The sequence below is a fragment of the Populus euphratica genome, unplaced genomic scaffold, assembly GCF_000495115.2.
Source record: "Populus euphratica unplaced genomic scaffold, PopEup_1.0 scaffold123.1, whole genome shotgun sequence".
Classification (NCBI taxonomy): domain Eukaryota; kingdom Viridiplantae; phylum Streptophyta; class Magnoliopsida; order Malpighiales; family Salicaceae; genus Populus; species Populus euphratica.
The window spans coordinates 804,708-826,917 of record NW_011499924.1 but is presented as its reverse complement, the minus strand read 5'-3'; the positions used below and the strand labels follow the sequence as shown (position 1 = coordinate 826,917).

The following is a 22,210-nucleotide window of genomic DNA, read 5'->3' as shown; positions in this document are numbered from 1 at the left end:
GAATTAATATTGAGATTTCATTTTCCCTGGCAGAAAAAGCAAAAACACAAGTTCAACCTGCATGTAAAAAAAAATAATAAAAAAAGCAAAAACACAAGTTCAACCTGCATCGTGCTTTTCATGAACTGATGAACAGTACTTCATTACTCAATCATCCTGCTATATTGCACCGCCCAAGTTTCAAGCGAGCAGGCACATAATAGTTGAATATATATTTTCTTATTTTTCTCATTTGTCTGCGTCCAATTTTCATGCACATTTTTCTAGGTAATGACTAACCATAAATTTAAAAGTGGTCATGAAAAACAGCATAAACCACATCCACCCAGCTCTCAGTAATAAGTTACTTAAACTAAAAAGTTGGCAATGAAGACTACTTTTTTCTTGAGCTAAGTGACTAGCCATGCCATTCTATAATTAAAAATGCAGTGGAACGGAGCCACGATCACATGCACAGACAAATAAACCCCATCAATATCAATTTTTTTCTCCTCCATGAGAATAATATGAAAACTCCAAGAGCCTTGGAAATCGAGTTAGTGGAGTTATTTGCATCCCCCCACAAACATGCCCTTAATAAGTTTAGACCAGTCGTTCATCATAACCTTTTTTTTATACATTAAAAAAAAAAAACAGGAAGAAGAAGAAGAAAGGGAAAGAAACAAGCAAAATAAAATCACATTCTATCAGGAAACAAAATTAAAAAGCGCCACTCACATTGGACCAAAAGCTACAATCTCGCCTTTATATATGACCCATCATGTCACTCATGTCTTTTATCCACACTCGTTCTAGACTTTCTTTTGCTAGTAGCTAGCTAGCACTAAGCTTTTGCCCACATTTAAGCTTGGATATTCATTCATTCTAGCTACTTGGTAATTATGTCAATCATGGTCGGTGGTAACCGGAAGGAGTCCGCCATCTATGGTGGTGGCTACAAAGGAGGTGGTGGGTGGTCGTGGTGGCATCAAGGAGTAGAAGAGTTCTTTTGTAAATATGGGTGAACAGATGGCAAAAGAACACACAAACAAGGCTTTGCAATTGCACTCTCCTGAGTTTCTAGCCTAGTAAAGGGCAGAATTGGGAGAGTGCATGATTGCATGGCGGGGAATTGAGGGTAGCGGTCCGATTTACCTTAACTTTAGGTCTTTTATTTTTCATTATATTCCTTGTTTTACCTTATGCTCTGTGTTTATTACGTCTTCGCCTCTGGTTGTTCCTTTTTGTTTCTTTTCCTTTTTCTTGTTAATTTATGTTATATTAGACATGGGATGTAAGAGATGCATACAAGGTAGCTAGCTTGTTGAGGTGAGTCTTGATAGTCTGGTCTTGAATTAGCTAGAGGCCTGGATGGAAATGTTGGTAATGCTGCTGGGCATGCATCACTTACACCTATCATGTACTATTTGCTTCGCTATGTATTGGGGATAAGAGAAAGACTTTGGTTTGCTACTTTTTTTTGTTGTTTAATTATATTTCTCCCCAAGCATCTCTGTCTTGCTTTGATTATTGATCTGCACCAGCCAGAGACTTGGGTGAAATTCCAAGTATTATTTTTTTTTACTTTATTGCTTTTCTGTGTTTGCTTGATGATCGCTTTAATTATGATCTTTCACCGATAAAGCAACATGCATTGAATTTTGAGTTCTAAGAAATATTAGATAAATAGAATTGCCGTTCGGACGGTCCCTTCCAACTTCACAACACGGCATCGTAGTTTTCACGCCGCGGCTGGCAAGTCAGTTGAAGAATTACGAGTATTTTTTTTGTTTTAATAGATCAAAAGAATTTAATGAGCTGATAGGCATGCCCGAATGGGCACTCGAACTCTTTTAGGGGAGAGAAGCCACATGTTCACACTATCTCGTCAAACTCTATTTACCTTGGTATTTAAGTGGAGTTTTAGATTTCCTTCCTGTTTAGAACTAGCAGACAACATGCTATATCAGTTTAGTGTGAGTTTTAAGTCTGGTCCCTACAAGATTACAAACACTGTGGTTAGAAAGCACAAAATTGCAGAAAAGCTGGGGAAATATTGTGAATGGAGTCCTGTCGATATTTAAGGTCATTTTTAGGTGCATTAGCCAGCTTTCAGTTCTTTATGATCCAAAAAAGAAAGAAATGACTTCTGGTGTAAGCATTAAAACTCCATGATGGTACTTAACACACATGTCAAAGAAGCCACGATTTAGCTTCAAGTCTTCTTGAGAGATTGAATGTCATAATGTTGTCTTTACCATTTAATTTATCAACGAGCACTGACATAAAAAGCAGAAATATGTTTGAAGATACAAGCACTTGAGTACGCCTGAATTTCCTCCTTTAAAGAAAAGAAAAGAAAAGAAAAGCCTTGCCAAAGCAATAATGAATCCAAAAAGGGGAAATTTTATCTTTTCGAGTGATCATATAAAAAGAAGTCCTACTGTATGAGCTGTATCTTTTTCTTCAGTAAAAGCGCATCAGAATCATTTCTTGGTTCCGCTATATCCCTTGCTGAGATGTTTTGTCATTACTTCGTGATATCCAAATGATCAAGTCAAAGCAAGCACACATTTGGAGCTCAATAATTAATTGATGAGATCAAGGAATAGTAGTTTAAGCATGGAACAATTTTTTCTTAAGTGCTTAAAAGATTTTAGAATTAATTATTGTTGATTTTGTAAGCAATAATTGCCGCAGAAAGGTAATTTCCAAGGTCCATTTCATGATCCAGACAAGGAAATCTGAAGGAACTTGTGCTTTCTTTCCCTATTGGTGGAAGCTTTGCTATTAGATCTCTAGGCACGATATAATTTGCTTGTAAGAAAAATAAAAAAAGACATTAATAATAAACGAGTTGAGAATATTGAATTTTCAAATTTTAAAGACACACATTTTATATATATCCTTATTTTAAAAAAATAGTGTTATTTAACGAATAAATTAATTCAAAAATATCTTTTATTTTTCAATATGTAAATTTTTTTTAATACTAATGGCTCAAGTTTTTTGAAAAAAAATTTAATACTAATGGCTCAAGTTTTTTGAACTTTAATTTTACTCATCAGCGATGGTAAATAGTGAAGTCCATTTCTCTTGTTCTTTTTTATATCAGTCGACTCAAAAGGGGAGACTTTTGGAGAGATGAGAGCTCACCATCCAACCAGACAATTAGTTGCACAGCTTGATGGGTTTTTTTAGACTTGCTAATTGGGCTTGGAAGATTGGATGAAGTAAGCCCAGTTAAACTCCGAGGCAAAGCCCAAGCTTGTTTGCATGTGAATCTACGTAGTGGCTATTGGCACGGCTTCTCCGTCACAACTCTATTAACTTTTTCTTCCATGAATTAATTAAATATCCTTTTTTCTATTTTCTAATTTATAAAAATATTAATTAATCGAAAACCCATCCACCATTCATGTTAAAATACTTGATTTTATATGTAAGTATGTTAAATAATATTCCATCAAATTGCTTTTATATCTTTTAATAAGATTATTTGTAATAATTATTCATGTAAGTGTTCATATTCAAAAAAATTATATAGATTTATGGAGAAGTTATAAAAAAATTATGGCATGCTTTATGTTAAACGAGTTCATATTTATTAAAAATTAAACACTTATTTATTGTGAAAACTTTACAAAGGTCGTTTAAAAATACACATATTTTGGATGACAAGATATTTTTTGTGGAGAGAAGTTTATACTAAATGAATTAAGACCATTAACATAATGATGTATTTTATTAAAAAGTATAAATGAAAATAACTTTTATTTATTAAAATTAAACAATTACTTGTTGAGAAAACCTTGAAATGATTGCTTTGAATAAAAAAAAAACACTTATTTTGGTAGAAAATGTATATTTATGGAGAAATTATAGGAAAATATATTCAATTCATTGAAATTATTAATTGAATTATTTGTCTTATTGAAAAGATAAATACAAAAACTTATTTTAATTTATTAAAAATTTAAAAGATTTTGTTTAAAAATCACTAATTTTGGTTGAAAATGTACTTCTTATGGACCTTTTTAAAATGTATAAATAAAATTATTATTATTTTACTAAAAAGTAAATACGTGTTTGTTGAAAAACCCTAAAAGGGTTTTTTACAAAAAAACGTATATTTTGATTAAAAAAGTACCTTTTAAAATAGTATTTAAAATTTTATATGGTTGAAGAAAAAAATGTTTTCATTCCCGAAAAGAAAAAAACTATTAGAATGATTTTAGAACTTCTTAAAGACCTACAATTTAAATGTTATAATAGATATCATTAACATTAACATGCCCTGGACGCCATTACTACTCAAAGTCAGATATCCGAGTAATGCAGATTGGAGAAAAAGAGGGCTACAGCGTGGGCGAGCGCTCAAATACTTCAAATATGTAGATAAATAAGATGAAAGACGCCAAATTGTCATCTTCACAGTAAAAAAAGGGGGGACTTCAAATCACCTCTCTTCATCAAAAAATAAAGACAAATTATGGAGTATAAGCGATCAAGGGAAGATGAAGAACAGATGCTATTATATTGTTTCTTTCTGCAGAGCATGTAATGTGTAGCTAGCTGAATGGCTATGGTTGCAATAAGGGAAGCCATAAAAGAAAAATAAAAAATCAAGCTCGTTTACTTGGGAAACTGCTTTAAGAAAAAATGGGCGTAGAGGTTGAATGGCATAATAAATATGAAAAGAGCAGGTCTTGAAACTAAAACGATAACTAAAGCCAGGAAGACAGAGACGTCGATTATTATTATTCAATCACAATCAGCTGTCTAGGCGATCCAATTCATTGACAATTAAGCTTTCAGCTTAACACGCAATTGTTGATAGGCTTGATAAATCAGGGAAACACATGGCGATGAAGTTTGCCCGGTAGAAAAGCTATAAAGCACACAGCAGCAATTTTACGAATGGTTGGCAGAAAAGCTATAGAGTACCGAAACAAACATAGGGTACTGGCAGCAGGCAGGAGCATGGTTAATCCGAACACTAGCCTGTTTTTTGTTTTTCAGAATTAAGCCATAACATATACATCTGTTTTCTACGATCATATAACAATTTCCTGAACTCTACTCTACCTCACTAAAGCTCGGTGTTAACATATGAGTACTGGGCAGAGAGTCTGTGACATGTAACTAATGCAACTATACAAAGAAACAGTCCAACATATAAGCTGAGCTATTTTCTCTGCCGACCGTTTCGACATCATAACTTCTGTCAATTTCTTTCTTTTCTTCCTGTAATTTTATTTTTCTTGTAATCAATGTCATTCTACAAGCTTTTTTCCACTGTGTCAGATATTAGCAATTCTGTTGAAGAATCTGATTGAGGTTCTTTGGAAATAGATTGAGGAAACGATAAGGCATTGGGAGGTAATTGCAGATCATCGACATTGGCTTCAAGCATTTCCACAACTTTGGTCATTGATGGACGATCTGATGCTGCCTTTTGGATGCACCACAACCCAACCAGACACAGCTTTCTTGGTATAGCAGCCTCAATTTCAGTAACATTTTCAAGCTGTAAATCTGCCCTCTCAATCAGATGGTCATAAACCCATGACAGGAAATATACTTCACTCGAACAATTTCCCTTTGAACTAGAGTTCCTTCTTCTTCCAGCCATTTCCAATAATAACATCCCAAAACTATAAACATCTGATTTGCAAGAAACAGCTCCAAGGTTCCTGGAAATCATTTCAGGAGCGATGTACCCTATAGTTCCTCTGGTAGTACTAACGGACACAAAATCCTTTTCCTTGGGATAAAATTTTGAGAGGCCAAAATCTGAAACTTTTGGGATGAAATTATTATCTAGCAGGACATTCTGAGGCTTAATATCTGAATGAAGAATACATATATTGCATCCCCCATGAAGATGCTCGATCCCTCTAGCTGTCCCTAAGGCTATTTGAAGGAGTTTCTCCCAGCTAACTAGATGACGTTCTGCTTCACTTGAAAATAAAAGCTTATCAAGAGATCCATTAGCCATGTATTCAAAGATAAGAGCTCGGTGACACCCCTCAGAACAAAATCCCATCAGCCATACTATATTGACTTGATGAATTCTACCAATTATGGAGACTTCATTAATGAAGTCTTCATCGTTGCATTTGGGATTGTCAAGCATTTTAACAGCAACTGAAAACCCATCACGAAGTTGTCCTTTATATACAGTCCCAAATCCACCTTGGCCTAATTTATTTTCAAAGTTGTTTGTAATTGCAATAATGTCAGAGTAAGAGTACCTCCTTGGCATCGAGTGTTGCTGACGGTGCAGAAATCTCTGCTCGTTGTCAATCGCCTTCTTTGTTTTCATATACTTGTGAATAAGGAATCCAAATATACCTATCGGAGCGAGGATGAATCTTCCAACTAGATATATTGCTGGAATCAAATTGAATTTTTTTAATTTTGAGAGAACCAATACAACAATAAGCTCATAGAGTATTAGGAGTTCCAATGAGAAAGATATACCTGACAAAACGTTCCAAGTCATCGAGAAAGCTGCAAACCAAGGGGGGAGATAATTACCTGCACAGGCACATAAGCAATGAAAAGTTAAGCATTTTCCAACATCATTGAATAAATGATCAGCAAGAATCTTCAAAACAAAATAATGTTAATTAAAGCAGATAAAGAAAGAAGAGAAGATTGTCAGGATTTGACTGACCTGATTTGTAACAATCATAGCTAAATGATGAATCCCAGCACTCAATAGACCATTCAAGATCAAACCCTGCTTGCATCAATTGCAAGATACTGTCAAAGGAAGGAAACAAGACAGTCTGATAAACTGTAGGAACTCTTGAAATGAACGAGCAAGGTCCTCGGAGATTAGAGATTATGTAGTTATCATAACTAACATAAAAACTAGACCCGTTTCCACTCAAACAAGGAAGTAGTCTATAAGCTTGATCACTCAAATTACTTGAACACTTGATAAAACTTGTATAAGTGGTAGAGACTAATCTATAGTGATGATCATCTATAACCTCATCAACCGACACTGATTTGTAAGGAAGGATGCAGCTACCACTAGCTAAGTTAAAATCAACAACGCGGAGTCTGTTATCATCGTAGGAAATTTGCTTAACATAATACTTCCCTGAGTGGAATTCTAATATGGTCTTGTTGTTCTCGCAAGAAAGTTGAAAAACTGTTTCACCACAGCCAGGTGGATCGGTCTTTAGGCGAAAGGGGTAGTCGATGATTTCGATGTCTCCACATGAAGAACGGGAGCAACCGTGTGGGATGAATCTTGCTTCAACTTCAGTTGAGAGTATAAAGATTAGCACAGAAAACAGGGTAGTTGAGGGTACCGGTGACTCCTGCCTTCTGATCATGGTTTCTTTTTCTACGGGAAAGACGTAGATCTTGATAATAAATTGAGAGAGAGGACGGGGCTAGGATATGATAGCACTTTTGCAGCAATTTTTTTTTGTTTTGAGAAATCAGCAAGGAACTTGACTGGTTACGTTTATCAAGGGGTCATCGATTCAATTCAATAGTCAATGGCTAAATGATGCACAATGATCCGCACGTCGAAAGTGAATTTTACTTCACGTAAACCAATAGAGTTTAAATTAGATTAGTGACATGCACTGTAGATAAAATAATTATTTTTTAAATTTAAAAAATAAAAAACCCTTGCGTACACTAAATAAATTATTTTTAAAATATTAAAATTTTTATGAATAATCTTTTAAAAAATATCAAGGTAATGATATGTTGGTTTAACCAGCACTAATCATGGTTAATTCATAAACCAAGTGATTGAGAATACTTTTATTATTCGTACGAGAATTTTATTGCCATATCTGTAATTGCAAAGAATAAGCAACAGGCCATAAAATAGGAACAAGAGGACTGAAGTAAAAAAAAAAAAGTGAGACATGGGTTATTTTTTTCTTTTTCTTTCGAATTTCAGCTAGAACCCAATTCGGATTCTTTACAGATTATTAGATTCGTGGATCAATGAATCAAAAGAAAAGGAAATTAAGATGCGGGGAGCATTTCGTGCTGGTTTCTACTTTTCTACTGCCTAGCTTTATGTTGGGCAAGTGGACTATGGATATAGATAGTGTTGTACATTAATCTTTCAATTGTTTTATGAAGTATTTTTTTTTTAATTTGAAAATATATTATAATAATATTTTTTAAAATTTATTTTTTAACTCATTATATAAAAAAAATAAAATAATAAAAAAATGATTTTAAAAATGATTTTTTTAGAAAACAAGGCCACACCGAGTAATCATAGATTATAGGGAGGAAACTGGATTTCCCTCTTCTGTTCTATTAGTATATATCCGTACTGCAATGGATTGGAGGGTAGAAGTGAGTGCATTTATCTTTCCTTGGTCTAATCACGATGGACGAAGCCTTCTTTCCACTGCGTCCCTATCACCCCTCGATCAAGATCTCAAACTTTGTTTCATTTGTAAATAGACCAAGCCCACTCCAACCTCTCTGTACTGATTAGAACCTTGCAACTGGGTTCCTCGTATCAAGTATATTTATAAAACCAACAGTTTGGTTCCATGTATATTCAATCACATCCTTCACTTGGATCCTTCTATTTTCAGATTTCTTTGCACTGTTATTTTATATATATATATATATATATATGAATATTTTCTTTCTGACATATTTTATATGAAGCAATACATTCCATTTATGTGTAACACGCTTGCTACTGTGGTGTGAGGACGAACATTTTGCATGCGTGGGATTCAACAGTTACTGTAAGTTGATGCCGGACTGAAGTCATTGTTGAATGCTGCAAATTGAAGTTCCCTGGTATTAGTTTTCTTTTTGCCAACAAAAATCAATGAAAATGTGAGAAAGGGATTCTTAGAGTCATGCCGCCCAGAGGTCTCGAGTATTGACTACTGCTGATGATTTGAGTCCAATGTCCTTGAAATCTGCAGTTATAGAAGCCCTTGATGATCCTCTGTTCCACAAGACCGCTGCTATCCTCTTCCCACTTAAAGGACCAGCCCATACCTGCACAGACATCCCCGTATTAGGAGTATTTAAGATGATACTAGGGGTGTTTAGTGGGGCGTTATATTTTATTCTTGTAAGCTCTCAGCTTGTTTTCTTTCCTTTCAGGGGGTTAATTATTAAAGGGATACCAAGGGTCCATTTGAAAAGGTTATTACTTTTGAAAAGCTATAAAATATAGTTTTTAAAAATAATATATGAAAATCGCAGTGTATGAATCATAAAGCACTACCTCCAAATCTCCAGTTTTCTTTACTTTCTTTCCTTGGAGTCCAAGCTTATCTGTCAGTGGAAGAATAGCAGTGGAGCAAAAGCTCATACACTTGATTAATAAATGGAATGGATTTGAATAGAGAAACAACCAAAACCTACCCTGATTAACTGCAATAACCTCTTTATTGCTTAGCAACTCAAACGTGTCGTTGTCCATGGAGCGGATATCGCACCCAAGAAGAAGGGGGGCCTAATTATTCACCATTAAGAATCTATTAACTGCTCGGCTACAGAAACAATGACACTAACAATCATTTTTCTTTTCTTTCCCAATACCTTCATCAAAGCCCAAATACTAAAGTGAGAGCGGTATTCTTCGGTTGACATGCCCCCATTGCCCACCTCAAGCATGTCTGGGTCTAAAGCTCAGTCACAAATAAGAAAACAAAATGTTTGGTGCCATAACTTGTCAAGAAAAAAAGCAATTTGGTTGTTGACTGATAGTAAGAGAGCAACAAGCCTCACCATTCCATCCACCAGGTCCAGCATAAGATGCCCAATCATTATTTTGATCAGCACGGGATGTCATGCTGTCAAAAGAGTGGCCATTTTATAATTTCTACCTAAAATTCACCAAATCTATCTCCCTCGCAGGGATATTATGAATGCTCATTTCCACTTTGGATCTCATATATAAGATGCTCTCCTTACCTATCCCACGTATCTTTGATGTCTCCAGTCGTCCTCCAACTATTTCCAATTCCAGCTGCCCAGGTTGCTGGATTGTCCTGACCCCTGCATACCAATGTATTATGGTTCCGTTGTTAAAAGGGAGAGTATGGAGATTTCTCAGGGAAATGAACACGGCACAGGTTGCAAGGAACAGTAATATACCATTCACAAAGAGAGAAGAAGATAGGTCGGCCTGTGCTTAATAGTGCCTTGCTCATCTTTGAATACCTGTCATCAAGAAGTGAATAGGTAGGGACCACTTATTTTAATTTTGTAAGATCATTTTTTCCATCAGATTTCAGAACTTGTACCACGTACCTTTCTTGCGGGCTCACCCCATTATTATGACAATTATCATATTTCAGATAATCAATTCCCTTGAGAAAATAGCCACAAAAAAATATACAGTCATGGCGATATATTTATGAGGTTTAACGGACGCACACTAGGCAGAAGCTAAAGTCTTTTAAGTTTCCTGAAGGAAAAGGTTTTGTATCGTGAAGAAGAAAACGACTGAAGGAAAAAAAAATTACCCATGAAGCGAAAGTTTTCGCATCCTGTTCCTCATAACCAAGTGACCCTGGCATTGTCTTGGCACAAGTCAGGGTCCTGCAAAAATAAACATTTCTTCAGTGCGCTATAAACATCATAGGCTAACCACTTTTCTAATCATTAATTTCACAACATTTATTGCTGTGTTCTGTCATCCTCTCATGATTCGAAGTCTTAAATGCGAGGATATGGCTTCAAACTTGGGACAGCTCCTATCTTTCCTAATGGAAGAAAGTTAAGATATCCTAGTGACTTGGGGCAGATCAGCAGATCTGTATATATAGGTCTTTAGAGAAGCACTGGTTTTACATTAAGCGGTAAACTAGACGAACTGATTCAGTATGTCAAATAATAATTTCCATTGTAGCCGTTGGACCCATCAATGTTTGACCTGCTTGTTTTAGCACAAGTATCAGGTCAGCACAAAGTATGGCCTTACTGCACAGTGCACAACCGTGATTTCTTGACCAAACTTCAGAAAATGTGAAAGAAGGGAAAAAATATCACGAGTACCCAGCATCGCCATAAATTCCGATCTTTAGCCCTTTGCCGTGGACATAATCTGCTAGAGCCTTCATACCAGACGGAAAAATAGTCTTCTTTGGCACTAAGTTCCCCTGCACATAATAGGTGCAGATAAATATTTTCAAATTCTTATAACAAAATATAAAGACATTATTTCACTGAAGACTTATATTCTCTGATGCTTTATGAAAAAAAAAACTTCACAAGCAACAGAGAGGCCCTCCATGGACAAATTTGTGCTGCCGCACTAAGAACTTATTAAGAAGGATACTGGCAAAAGGGATTGTGTTTATATTGTAATCCCACAAAACGCAAAGGTTTATCAGCAAGTACGTCGTCGAATATAAACAACCAAACCACTCAGCAAAATAACAAATGCGGAAAAAATAATTCAGTAAGAAATGTAAACAATAGCAAGCGACTTGAAATATTTTCCTAAAAATGTTGTACCTTGGAATCTCTTTTCAGTTCTGCCCAACAATCATCTGCCGAAATCGAAATTTCAAAGGACAAGAACATATTAGTTCACCAATTAATAAGAGAAAATCAGTAGCTGTCTAATGCTTTCAGCCTCTAAGTTGAAAGGAAGATTTTTAACCTAGATTAATATACTTGTATCCAAGAGCTGCTATTCCACTCGAAACCATTGCATCAGCTGTACGAAAAGAAGGCAAAATTCAGCCAGAATCACCAATGACAACTTACGTTATACCAAGACCAAAACTTAAAAGCAAGTATTTCATGACCAAAAGAAAAATAAAAACATAGTGTGCTGTAAGACATCACGATTGTACCTGTCTCACGAATCAGTTCTTCGTTAAGCTTGCAGGGAAAGTGATTGTAACTGTTCCATCTGCACCAACCTTAATTCATTAGATACAACACAAAGTTTGTTCAGGAAAATATTGGCTCAGAAAAATGGAAGTCAGGTTCCATCTAAGTGGACTCTTTGATTGAATCCTCTACGTGTCCAAGGTAAAACTAGATAAATGGTCAGCATAGCGCTGCAGGATGAGTAAATTTTTTGTCAACATAAAACAATATTTATGTTATATCAATGTTTTAAAATAAGTAAAAAAAATCTAAGATTTTGATAATTAAAAGAGATCATGCGTGTTGTGTTAAGTCGAGGAAAAAAAAATTAGAAATCATAAAAATAAGAATTGAATCTAAAACATCAAGACGTAATAAAAAAAAATCAAACATGCATAATTTTTCAATATGTTTTCTTATATAAAAAAATCTTAGATGTAAATTAAAAAAATTATGCATGTATCTAACTAAACAAATCAATAATTATCATGTAAATAAATTAAAAAAAAATCATTAACAATAAACAAAAATAAAATTGAAAAAAACTAAGAGATAAATATAGATCAAGATATTTAACATTGTAGCAAATAATTTATCCGATTATGTTTAATGAATTTATTAATTAAAATAAATTTGTAATAGAAACCAACACACAATAAAATTTATTGAATACAATAAAAGAAAAATAATATCATGCAAGATTGCACAAATTAAAGATTTTATGAAAAAATCTATATTTTTTAAAAAACAAATTTAATCTATATAAAAAATAAAAAAAATCACAGGGAATCATACCATCATCTTTAAAAATCAAACACACCTAATCATTAAAAAATAACCACAATCTAAAAAATGCTAAATAAAAAAAATAACACATAAGAGGTATTAATTAAAACATAAATAAAAGAATTATTTAAAAAAATACATAGAAAATAAGGCATCAATTAAAAAAATCAGGTCAAGCGTTGTTAGGCCTAACCGATCAAACAATGGCTCGCACGCAAGCTTTTATTATTATTTTTTTAAAGTTAATGAATCATGTTATTTACCTCAATTGTTTAAAAAAGAAGGACATATCACCTGAAATTTGACCATTATGATAATTGGGAAAATGGATTCCCAGGTGTGTTTTTACAAATTTATTTTCAACTTATTTTTTATCTTATTAAATCAATTTATGGCCTTTAAAAACATAAGAAATTTCAACACAATATCCAAAATCAACTCTAAACTCAAAATCTTTCCAAGCTCATATCTTGTTTTTTAGATGCATTTTTAAAGTAAAAAAACATCTAATCTCAACTTTCCTTATCATATAAAACCGTTTAATATAAAAATTTACCATTTTAATGATTATGCTCATCATCATTATTTTTTTATATATAATGAAATTCAGTAACTCTCTCTCTTCTTTCACCAAAAAGGGATTGGAAAATAAGAAAAATATAGTTTAGTATCAAAATTAATGTTTTCAAAATTAAAGGGACAAGTTACCAAATAGATAAAAACTATAGAGGACTAAAATGAGCTTTTATAATAAATTTTAAACTCACTATCTATTTTACCCATCTTTTTCATTCCCATTTCCTGTATATCAGTCCAACCCTCCCTCTAAAAAAAATATGCAATTAAATACTAAATTAAGCTAAAAAAATTTTAAAATTTTTTTGGCTAAATTGTGCAAACTAAAAATTAGAAAATCAAAATAAAAAAATAATTTAATTCACGGTGTTAAATGAATCAAAAACTGATTTTTTTTAGCATACTGAATAAATTTATTCGAATCTTGTAAATGAATAAGCTCACCCCATCTGAGGAGTCTGACCAAGGCCATTATCCAACAAATTTCTTCTTATTGCCTCTGCTTCACCAAGTTCCCTCACACGGGCAGCATGGCTAACTGTCACCGTCAAAGTGGTGCATACAATGAACACAAGAAAGGGAAAAGATAGCCAAGAAGGTGCCATGAGAGTGATTATTTAGTTGTATCAAAGCAAAGTATAAACATGGCATTCATGAGTGTGGAGAGAGATATATAGTGATGCTGGGTTGACAGCTATCAAAAATCTCCTGAAGGAAAGCCAGCTGTCATAGAGAAAGGAACTACGTAAACTCCAGATTAAGAATCAGGGTTGGCTTTCAATAGGTAATCCCAACGTTAACAATATGTTACGAGTCTTATCTATTGGACCAGAATCTTGTCTTATGGGAAGATTAGAAGAACTGTAAAAAACATACAATTTGCATATAGCCCCGATTCCTGGCTTTGTCTTCTGGAAGATTGTTTTCAACTCTATTAAAAATCGGCTAAGGCAAACATTTTAAATCCTCACCACAAGAATTCCTTATGCGTAATATCAAACCAACCACATAAGATATGCTACCATCTAAATCAAGGTAATTTAATTTTGGCTAAATTAACATAAAAAGAACAAGGATTGTTGTTCTTCTGGCAAGAAAGCTACAGAGTTAGATTCACCGCAGCTGGTTGGATCGGGTTTTAGTCGAAAAGAGTAGTGAATGACTTCAACACTCCACTTGTGTATAGAAAGATTAGCAGAGAAAACAGAGCAGTTGAGACTGACGGCCGTAACCATTTATGCCATTTGGTCATGGTTTCTTTCTACAAGATGGGGAACATTAGGGAAATGAATTGAAAGGAGGGTTATGTTTTGACATCGTTTGCACTAAAAAACCTAATGTTTATGGTTGTTACGGGGTCTTTGATGCTAGTGAACTAAGTCGATGGTTTTGAAGCATTTGCGTTTCCATAAAATCACTGCATGCCTAGTAGAATGGACAACATTAATGGAAAACTATAATAAAAATGGGCATTCAAAGAAAATACCCAATCTGGGCTGTTCAAACGATGCTACAGCTGGATAATTATCAAAGTTGTTGGAACGGCGGAGGAAACTGCAAAACCTATGACCGAGTTAAATCTGTTCTACACTAATCATGATTAAAAGAGACATGGAGAAGGATCTCAATTCACTGCATTGTCAGTACTGAATTCCTCCTCTTGATCAGTAGCTTATTATTATCCATCATCTCTACTAATTGATCTACAGCAAGACCATTCTGATCACCAGTAAGAATTTTATACATTCAGGGTTATCAACCATAAGCCTTGAAGGGAATCTAAGTGGTGACATTGGAGAACTGACCGAATTGAGATCCTTGTAGCTTTCCCATTTCTACCTCACAGGAACAAGTTTTTTATAAGCGATTTAAAATGTAGTTCTGCCTCAGCAAGTTCCTAAGAATCATCAAAATATACTTATTTTCACAAATGGTCCGATGCGCGCAAAAATCCATCTTAAAATCTTTATATTTAAGCTTTTGAGGTTATTTTGTTTCAGGGACCCGTCATTTAACCCAAACCTTACAGGATCTCTCACTCCACGGTTATGAGAACTGCAAAACTTGCACATCCTGTGAGATGAAATATCCAATTTTATACATGGGCAGCCGGCTTATATCTTCCTTGAAAATATCAAAGCAATTGCATTTTATGCGTCTTTCCTGCAACTTTTCAGAATACTTGCTGGTTGTGGTTTCAGTGATAGTATTCCAGATGAGCTAGGCAATCTTGCTGAGCTATCCATCCAGTAAGAGTTGTTAAACTTGCAACGATTATGAATACATGAATCAACAGAGATGCTATATCTTCGCTTCATTCAAAACTAACCCTCTCTACGAGGATCTCAAAACAAAACAACTTACTTGGTGGAATCCCTCCTTCGCTAGGTAAACTCTCCAAGCACTACTGGGCTGGACCTTGCAGACAACCAGTTGACAGGAACCATCCCAATCTCCAAAATTGAACAACTAGTCAGTATCAGAATTACATAGTAGATTGGTTAATAATATATTCGTGATTGGTAGATATGTTCGAGTCTTGGAATTGCAAGGACGAAAGCAAATGAAGACTGGTTCACCAGGGAATTCACATTCTTATTTGTTTCAAACTTAGAATTCCTCTTGCAATAGATATAGAACCAGATAAGCGATGGTGATAGGCTTCCAGCTAAAAATTTTTAATGTCAAAAAAAAAAATTTCAGATAATGAAAACTTGAAACAACCTGGGATGATTTGATTAATGCGCTACTCGATTTGATTTAAGGAAGCAAAACATGATTTTTAGAAACTAAGCCGAAGATGATGTTGAAGAATTCAAAGCGAAATTAATTACAAAACAAATCAAGAGATGTATTGATTTGGCTGTTTATGATTTACTGTGTATAGTTTCCTATCTCATTGTTGATTAGTTATCTTTTTCTAAATTTTTATTTTGCTCATTGAACTATTTTTTTCTCAATCGTATTTTTTTTTTAGAACAAACTGATATCCAATTGCTTCTTATTTTTTAAGAAAATGTGAAATTAAATGATAGATAACCAAAATGAAAGAAAAATAGAAAAGGGTTGACAACTTCAAATTTTATTTGAGAAGTTTAGTTTGGTCCCTCTCCTTTTTAGTTAATAAATAATTGGTCCCTTTAATTATCAACAATTTAATTTTCTCACAAAACTTTATTATTATTATTATTTTTAGTTCTTAGTCCGTGAGAGAAGAGTCATTGGATCCTCGTATAAATAAAGAAAATTATGATTGATACTAATTCTTATCACCAAAATATTTGAACTTGGTATCAACAAATTTTATTCAATGTGAAAATTTTAATATGGTTGTTTAGAAGCTTAATATTGCATGAAAAACATATCGATGTTGAGGAAAAAAAAATTTACCTGGTTTGATTTTTTATTTTGAGCCGTTTATTTAGTTTTTTCGGTTGATAAATTGGTTTATTGATGTTCTATTGGTGTTTATAAAGTGTTTTTAATTTTAAAATAAATTGAAAAAATAGGATTTTAAAACAAAAATATAATTTGTCTTGATTTTTCAGCTACCACAGTAGTTGACAAAACTTATATAAATAGATGACACATCATCTATATCAATAGATAATGTGTCACCTAATTATTATTTTTTTAAAAAAATATGGTTGATAGATGACTCGTCCCTTAGAAAGATATAAAAAAAATTAAACAAGATCTAGACGCACTAGGCTACCAAGCTCGCATATCTGGACTCTCCTTTTGACATTTATTTATTTTATTTTATTTTTTTAGTTTATTTTTATATTTAAGTCAAAGATAAATTTTAAAAAATAATTTATTAAACTTGGTTAATTTCATGACTCGGATAATAATTTTAAATGGTTGATTCATAACATCTAAATCAATCTAATATATTATTATTTTAATATTATTTTAAAATAAAACTCAAGTATTTAGTTCATTTTGAATTTGTTTTTATAATTTTTTTATGAAATTAACTTGTTCAAAATTTGTTTTACATGATCTTATAATTCAGAATGCAAGTATAATAAATTAACTTAAATTGATATAGCCACTTTAATATACTATAGTATGAATTTTGTGATATATTTTAAATTGGATTTATAGTATGTTTTGTTTTAGTGGTTTTTTTATGATTAATTAGTTTTGATTTCTACATGACACCGTTTAAAATTTCTCACAAAATCTTTATATTTTTTTATGTTTTTTTTCAAAAAAAAAACACGGTGAAACACATATCAATGAACTAATGATTAACTATTTTTCGGACACACAACATTGAAAGAAATCCCTTAACTTGGTGGCTGGGATATTCCTTTTGTCTTTCTGGAAGGTCAAACCTAGAAAAGCAAGTCTAATTTTGACTGTGTTGTTTGTTCTATACTTTTATGGCAAGCACTTAAAAAACTTATTCCTTTTATAAATCATTTGAATAAATATTAAATTTTGAAAAGGTGAGTGTCTCATCCTTAATTAGCAGCAAGTAACATGTCATCTCTTTAATTAGCTTACTAATCGATTTAATCATTTGATGAGTTATTTGATCCTTTCATCCATCCAAACAGCCCAAGTTGAAGTTCCAATTAATACCCATGACTGCAATTATATGTAATTCCAGTTAATATTATTATAAAAATATAGTTATGATTATTTTTTTAAAATATTTTTTATATTAAAATACATTAAAATAATATCTTTTATTTTAAAAAAATAATTTTAAGATCAACATATAAAAAAATTTAAAATGTATCAAAAAAAATTAATTTAAAAAATAATAATTTTTTAAAATGTAGTTTACATAATCTGAATACCGAAAGGCATCATCTTTCGTGTACCTATATTTGATTATTGAAACTGCCGTGCAAGCAACGACTACAATCATGTTGTCGAGTGCTTTATATTAACAAATTGAAAGGCACCTTTTTTAAGAGAATAAAAAAGGTATTCGTCATACTAGGTTCATACACATCAAAACACTCGTTAAAATAATTATATCTCTTTTCCATTGAATTTTAAGTGAATCATGTGCACCTAGATTCATAGATTCTCATTTTTTATTGGCCGCTTCCCATTTTTTATTTTTATTTTGGACCTTTCTAACTATCAGCTGAAAATCTTTGATCCTCGAGGAGTTTAATTTATAACATTCACATCTCATCATGTGTGATTGTTCCTTCTTCTTCTTGTTCTTCTTCTCCGGTCGAAACATGGATAAAAATGACGAGCACATGATATGCTTAGATAATTAATTAACAAGAAAATAGGTTCACGTATTCCAGGGATGGTGTTTAATTTATCTTTATATGTTTCATTGTATCCAGTCTATCATTGAAAAGTTACTCCCTTTCGGTCTATTTTTTTTAATCACATTTTCATGGTCAAAATTGATTAAAGCACGTCATTTGACTTGTTCGCGACTACTTCAGAATTTATAGGTCCAAAGTACTCTTTTTTTAAATTATGTCTGTGTTTTTTCAAAACTCACCGCTTGTGAAATGTTAATTTATACACGCAACCTATCAAAACCGAGTATTAAATGCTCTGATTAAAATCTCAGATCTTATTCTCCTGCGCCTTATCTCTTAATAAGAGATATTTTACACGAATAAAATCTAAACCTGGTCATGTACATGTCAAGCGATGTATTTATATTAGTAAAAATACGTTAAAAAACGAGTTTATGGACACAATAGTTTTCTAAGGATATGTTTTGTACAATTAAACATATACGGGCAAATTAATGCTGGACACTATATTTTTGAGATGGTAAGCTTAAATATGTTGGCATAAATGACTAATTTTAATTTTTCTTTCGATGCAGGGTGTGTGATATTATATAATATATATTGACTCTTCAATTAACTCACCATTTGAAATATATATATGCATTTTGTGCCTTTCTAATCTCATGGTGAACTATCCTTGGATTTGTGAGATACAAGGAGAAGCTTGATAAAGTAGAGCTCGGAGAAGGAGATGTGAAGAATCAATGTATATTATTTAATATATCCAAGTGTTTTTTTGTTTTTTTTTACAAAAATAGGCTCAACTTTCGTATTTGTATTTTTCGCGAGTGTCTTGGGAATTTTATGGTGTGTCCGTACTGTTTTGAGGATTAATAAAATCATATTTTTGAAAAATAAAGAGAGAATAGAAAGAAATCCATATATTTTTCGAATGGCAAGCTACTTTTTCTGAAAATTTTATAAACTCGGGGCTTAAAGTCTCAAAATCTTTGGAATTTTTAACCATTTGGTAACGTAGTTATGATTCGTCCAATTTCAACTCCTAAAATTCTAATTTTTAGGCACAAACAATGGACTTTTGCGAGAGAGAAAAAAAGATTAAGTTAAGGTTTATTATTTTGATAGATGTTATTGTTAAAGTGATTTTTATTTGAAAATATATTAAAATAACATATTTTTTATTTTTTAAATTTATTTTTAACATTAAACATGAAAAAATAAAAAACAATTTTAAACAAAAGAAGAAACTCTCAATTTTTTTGAGAAACAATACCCGGCCACGGAAACAAAAAAAGGGGGACCTAAAAACCAACAATAACAGTTTTGTTTTTTCCTTTTTTACGACAGCTAATTCTCCATTCAGCCAGCGTTACATTACCAGATATTTTCTATCTTTGTGGCTCTCACCGGGCTTTCTCTAAAATGTATTATTAATTTATCCCCCACCGAGGCAACGCAAATCACAACATCAAACGCACATTTACTGCTGTCTCCATTTTTTCCATTTAGATAAAAGAACTCAAAACAAGAAAATAAAATGGACACCGAATTTGAAATCTATTTGCTTCGTCTCTTTACGGTAGTAGCAAACGTGCATGTCTGGCAAATGCAAAAGGCACACGGGTTCTAGCCAGGTTGCCTTGAAAACCCTGACCTTAACCTAGATAGATTCTAGGTTGTCCTTTACTGCTGTGTAGATTCATCTGGTATTTTAGATAAACCAGCTCTCTTATCATCATTGTCCATATTCGCGCAAAACCATTCAAGCAAAATGACCTTCTATCTTAGGCTACAAGACCCTGCAGCTCAACGACGAACTGAGTTAAAGCTGAAAAGTTCTCTTGGCCTTGGCGTCTCCGTCTTGAATCTATTAATATAAACAAGATATAACTACCACTCCATCCCATTAATAATCTACAAAATGAATAAAACGATAAGAAGGTCCGTCCAATTAAGCAACCAGATGGTAGTTTTTCACACAGGGATGCCCTCCTATAACAGACGAAAACCTGAAAATGTACAGCGGCAAAAAAGAGAAGAAAATAACCCTAAGGCCTCCAGGACACAAGAGCTCTTGAAAAACATGTAATAGCTAAGAAATTCCAAGAAAGGGGTGAAAAGGGGTTGAAAAATAAAGTCCGCAGCAAGTCAAAACCGCCACAAACCTTCTCAAAATAGAAAGGGTAAAAATAGGTCTAGTTAAAAAAACAAGAGCATTCACCAACTATCATCATCGAATGATCATCACCACCATCATGCACATGCATCATCTCAAGGAGAACCAATCCACTACATCCGCTCCCACGCGCCTCCGCGCTTCTTCGACGCTCTCATCGGACACAAGCGGCCAACGACAAAGGGGGCAATTAAAATTGAGATGATCAAGCCATCCATCAAAGCACTCCTTGTGAAAAACGTGGCAGCAATCAAGCCTCCTCACCTGGTCCCCATGTCTTAGCGTGCACAAGCACACCACACAATCCGATCCTCCCTTATCATTTATATTACTGTCACCACCGCAACGATACTTGTAAGAAAAAACCCGGTTGAGTTTACGCTGCTCGGCGAGCACGATGAGGCCAGCAAAGCCAGAGCCGATCGAACCCAACAGCCCATCATCCAAAACGTGGGCCTGGTCTAATCGGTGAAGGCCTACGGAGTGGAAAACGCTGAAAAGGAAAGAGCGAAGGCAGGCAACACAGTTGGCTATGAGTGCTATGAGGAGCAACGGGATCGATTCAGAAGAAACGTCGTTCAGCTGGTTTTGTAAACCCATCTTTCTGGTTGAGTTTAAAATTTACAGTGTTTTAGGTTATGTGATAAAAAGATAGGGAGGATGGTTATGCTATAAAGAGACTAGAGAGCCAGAGAGGTGTTTGATAAATAGCCAGAGGGAGGGAGAGGGGGAGAGAGAGGGAGAGAGAGAGACGGAGGGATGGAATTAGGTTGAGAGCTGGTGATGTTACGGATGTCGAAGTTTGAGGGCCTAGAGAATGGGAAGGGGATTTTGGGTCTCCTCAAAGGCCATGTGTGGTGGGTCCTCGTTTCTATGGAAAACACGTTTACTTTTTAACATCATCATCACCACCACCACTGCTGCTGCTACAAATAAATTTTCAAGTTTTCTTCTTCTATATTATTTTACAGAGCTCAAATGGGGTGACAAGTTAAGATAGGTTAGTCCTTTCGAGATTAATTATTTTCTTATGAAATATTTTTACGATGAGAAAATCAGATCGATTGATTTCGATGCAAGATGGATAAAATCTGTTTGGTTTTTTAAAATATTTTTGTTTGAAGATCTATTAAAACACTATTTTTAAAAATTATTTTTAATATTATCACATCTAAATTATTTTAAAATAAATTAATAATTTTAAAAAATAAAATAAAATAACTTATAATTATTTTTAAGACACAGAAATAAACAAGAAATCCATATAAAAATTTACTAATCAAAAGTAAATTGACTATGCTATATATACATTACGTACACGGAAAAGTTTAGCACACGGGGAAAGGAGGGATTAGAACTTATTATCACTAAAATTGACTATGATCGTAACTGAACAGCAATTGTTATTTTGTTATTTAATACTTTAAAAAATTATATTTTATTTATTTTTTCTTGCTTTAAATTAATATTTTTAAAATAATTTTAGATTATTTTGATGTATTGATTTAAAAAATAATTTTTTAAAAAAAATTATTTTAATATATTATAAATAAAAAATATTTTAAATTTAATAAATTTATTTCCCTTTGCT

At 33.2% G+C, this 22,210-nt stretch overlaps 3 protein-coding genes across 3 annotated transcripts; all 3 read right to left on the bottom strand.

Annotated features, from left to right (window-relative positions):
- Window positions 1-4,860: 4,860 nt before the first annotated feature.
- Window positions 4,861-7,477, bottom strand: LOC105135523 (probable receptor-like protein kinase At1g67000). The gene is made up of 3 exons (XM_011040428.1): window positions 6,662-7,477; window positions 6,466-6,522; window positions 4,861-6,375 (listed from the first exon to the last, which is right to left on the bottom strand). The coding sequence occupies exons 1-3, from the start codon at window positions 7,332-7,334 to the stop codon at window positions 5,261-5,263; spliced, it is 1,845 nt and encodes a 614-aa protein (XP_011038730.1). The 5' UTR covers window positions 7,335-7,477; the 3' UTR covers window positions 4,861-5,260.
- A 1,206-nt stretch (window positions 7,478-8,683) lies between these two features.
- LOC105135547 (alpha-galactosidase-like) lies at window positions 8,684-13,799 on the bottom strand. The gene is made up of 15 exons (XM_011040463.1): window positions 13,639-13,799; window positions 11,814-11,872; window positions 11,618-11,674; window positions 11,470-11,504; window positions 11,008-11,111; window positions 10,476-10,551; window positions 10,261-10,319; window positions 10,105-10,170; window positions 9,922-10,005; window positions 9,736-9,800; window positions 9,547-9,629; window positions 9,370-9,460; window positions 9,230-9,279; window positions 8,858-8,997; window positions 8,684-8,780 (listed from the first exon to the last, which is right to left on the bottom strand). The coding sequence occupies exons 1-15, from the start codon at window positions 13,797-13,799 to the stop codon at window positions 8,684-8,686; spliced, it is 1,227 nt and encodes a 408-aa protein (XP_011038765.1).
- A 6,570-nt stretch (window positions 13,800-20,369) lies between these two features.
- On the bottom strand, window positions 20,370-21,437 carry LOC105135522 (E3 ubiquitin-protein ligase RHA2A-like). Its single transcript, XM_011040427.1, has one exon. The coding sequence runs from the start codon at window positions 21,217-21,219 to the stop codon at window positions 20,710-20,712; it is 510 nt and encodes a 169-aa protein (XP_011038729.1). The 5' UTR covers window positions 21,220-21,437; the 3' UTR covers window positions 20,370-20,709.
- Between the last annotated feature and the right edge of the window lie 773 nt (window positions 21,438-22,210).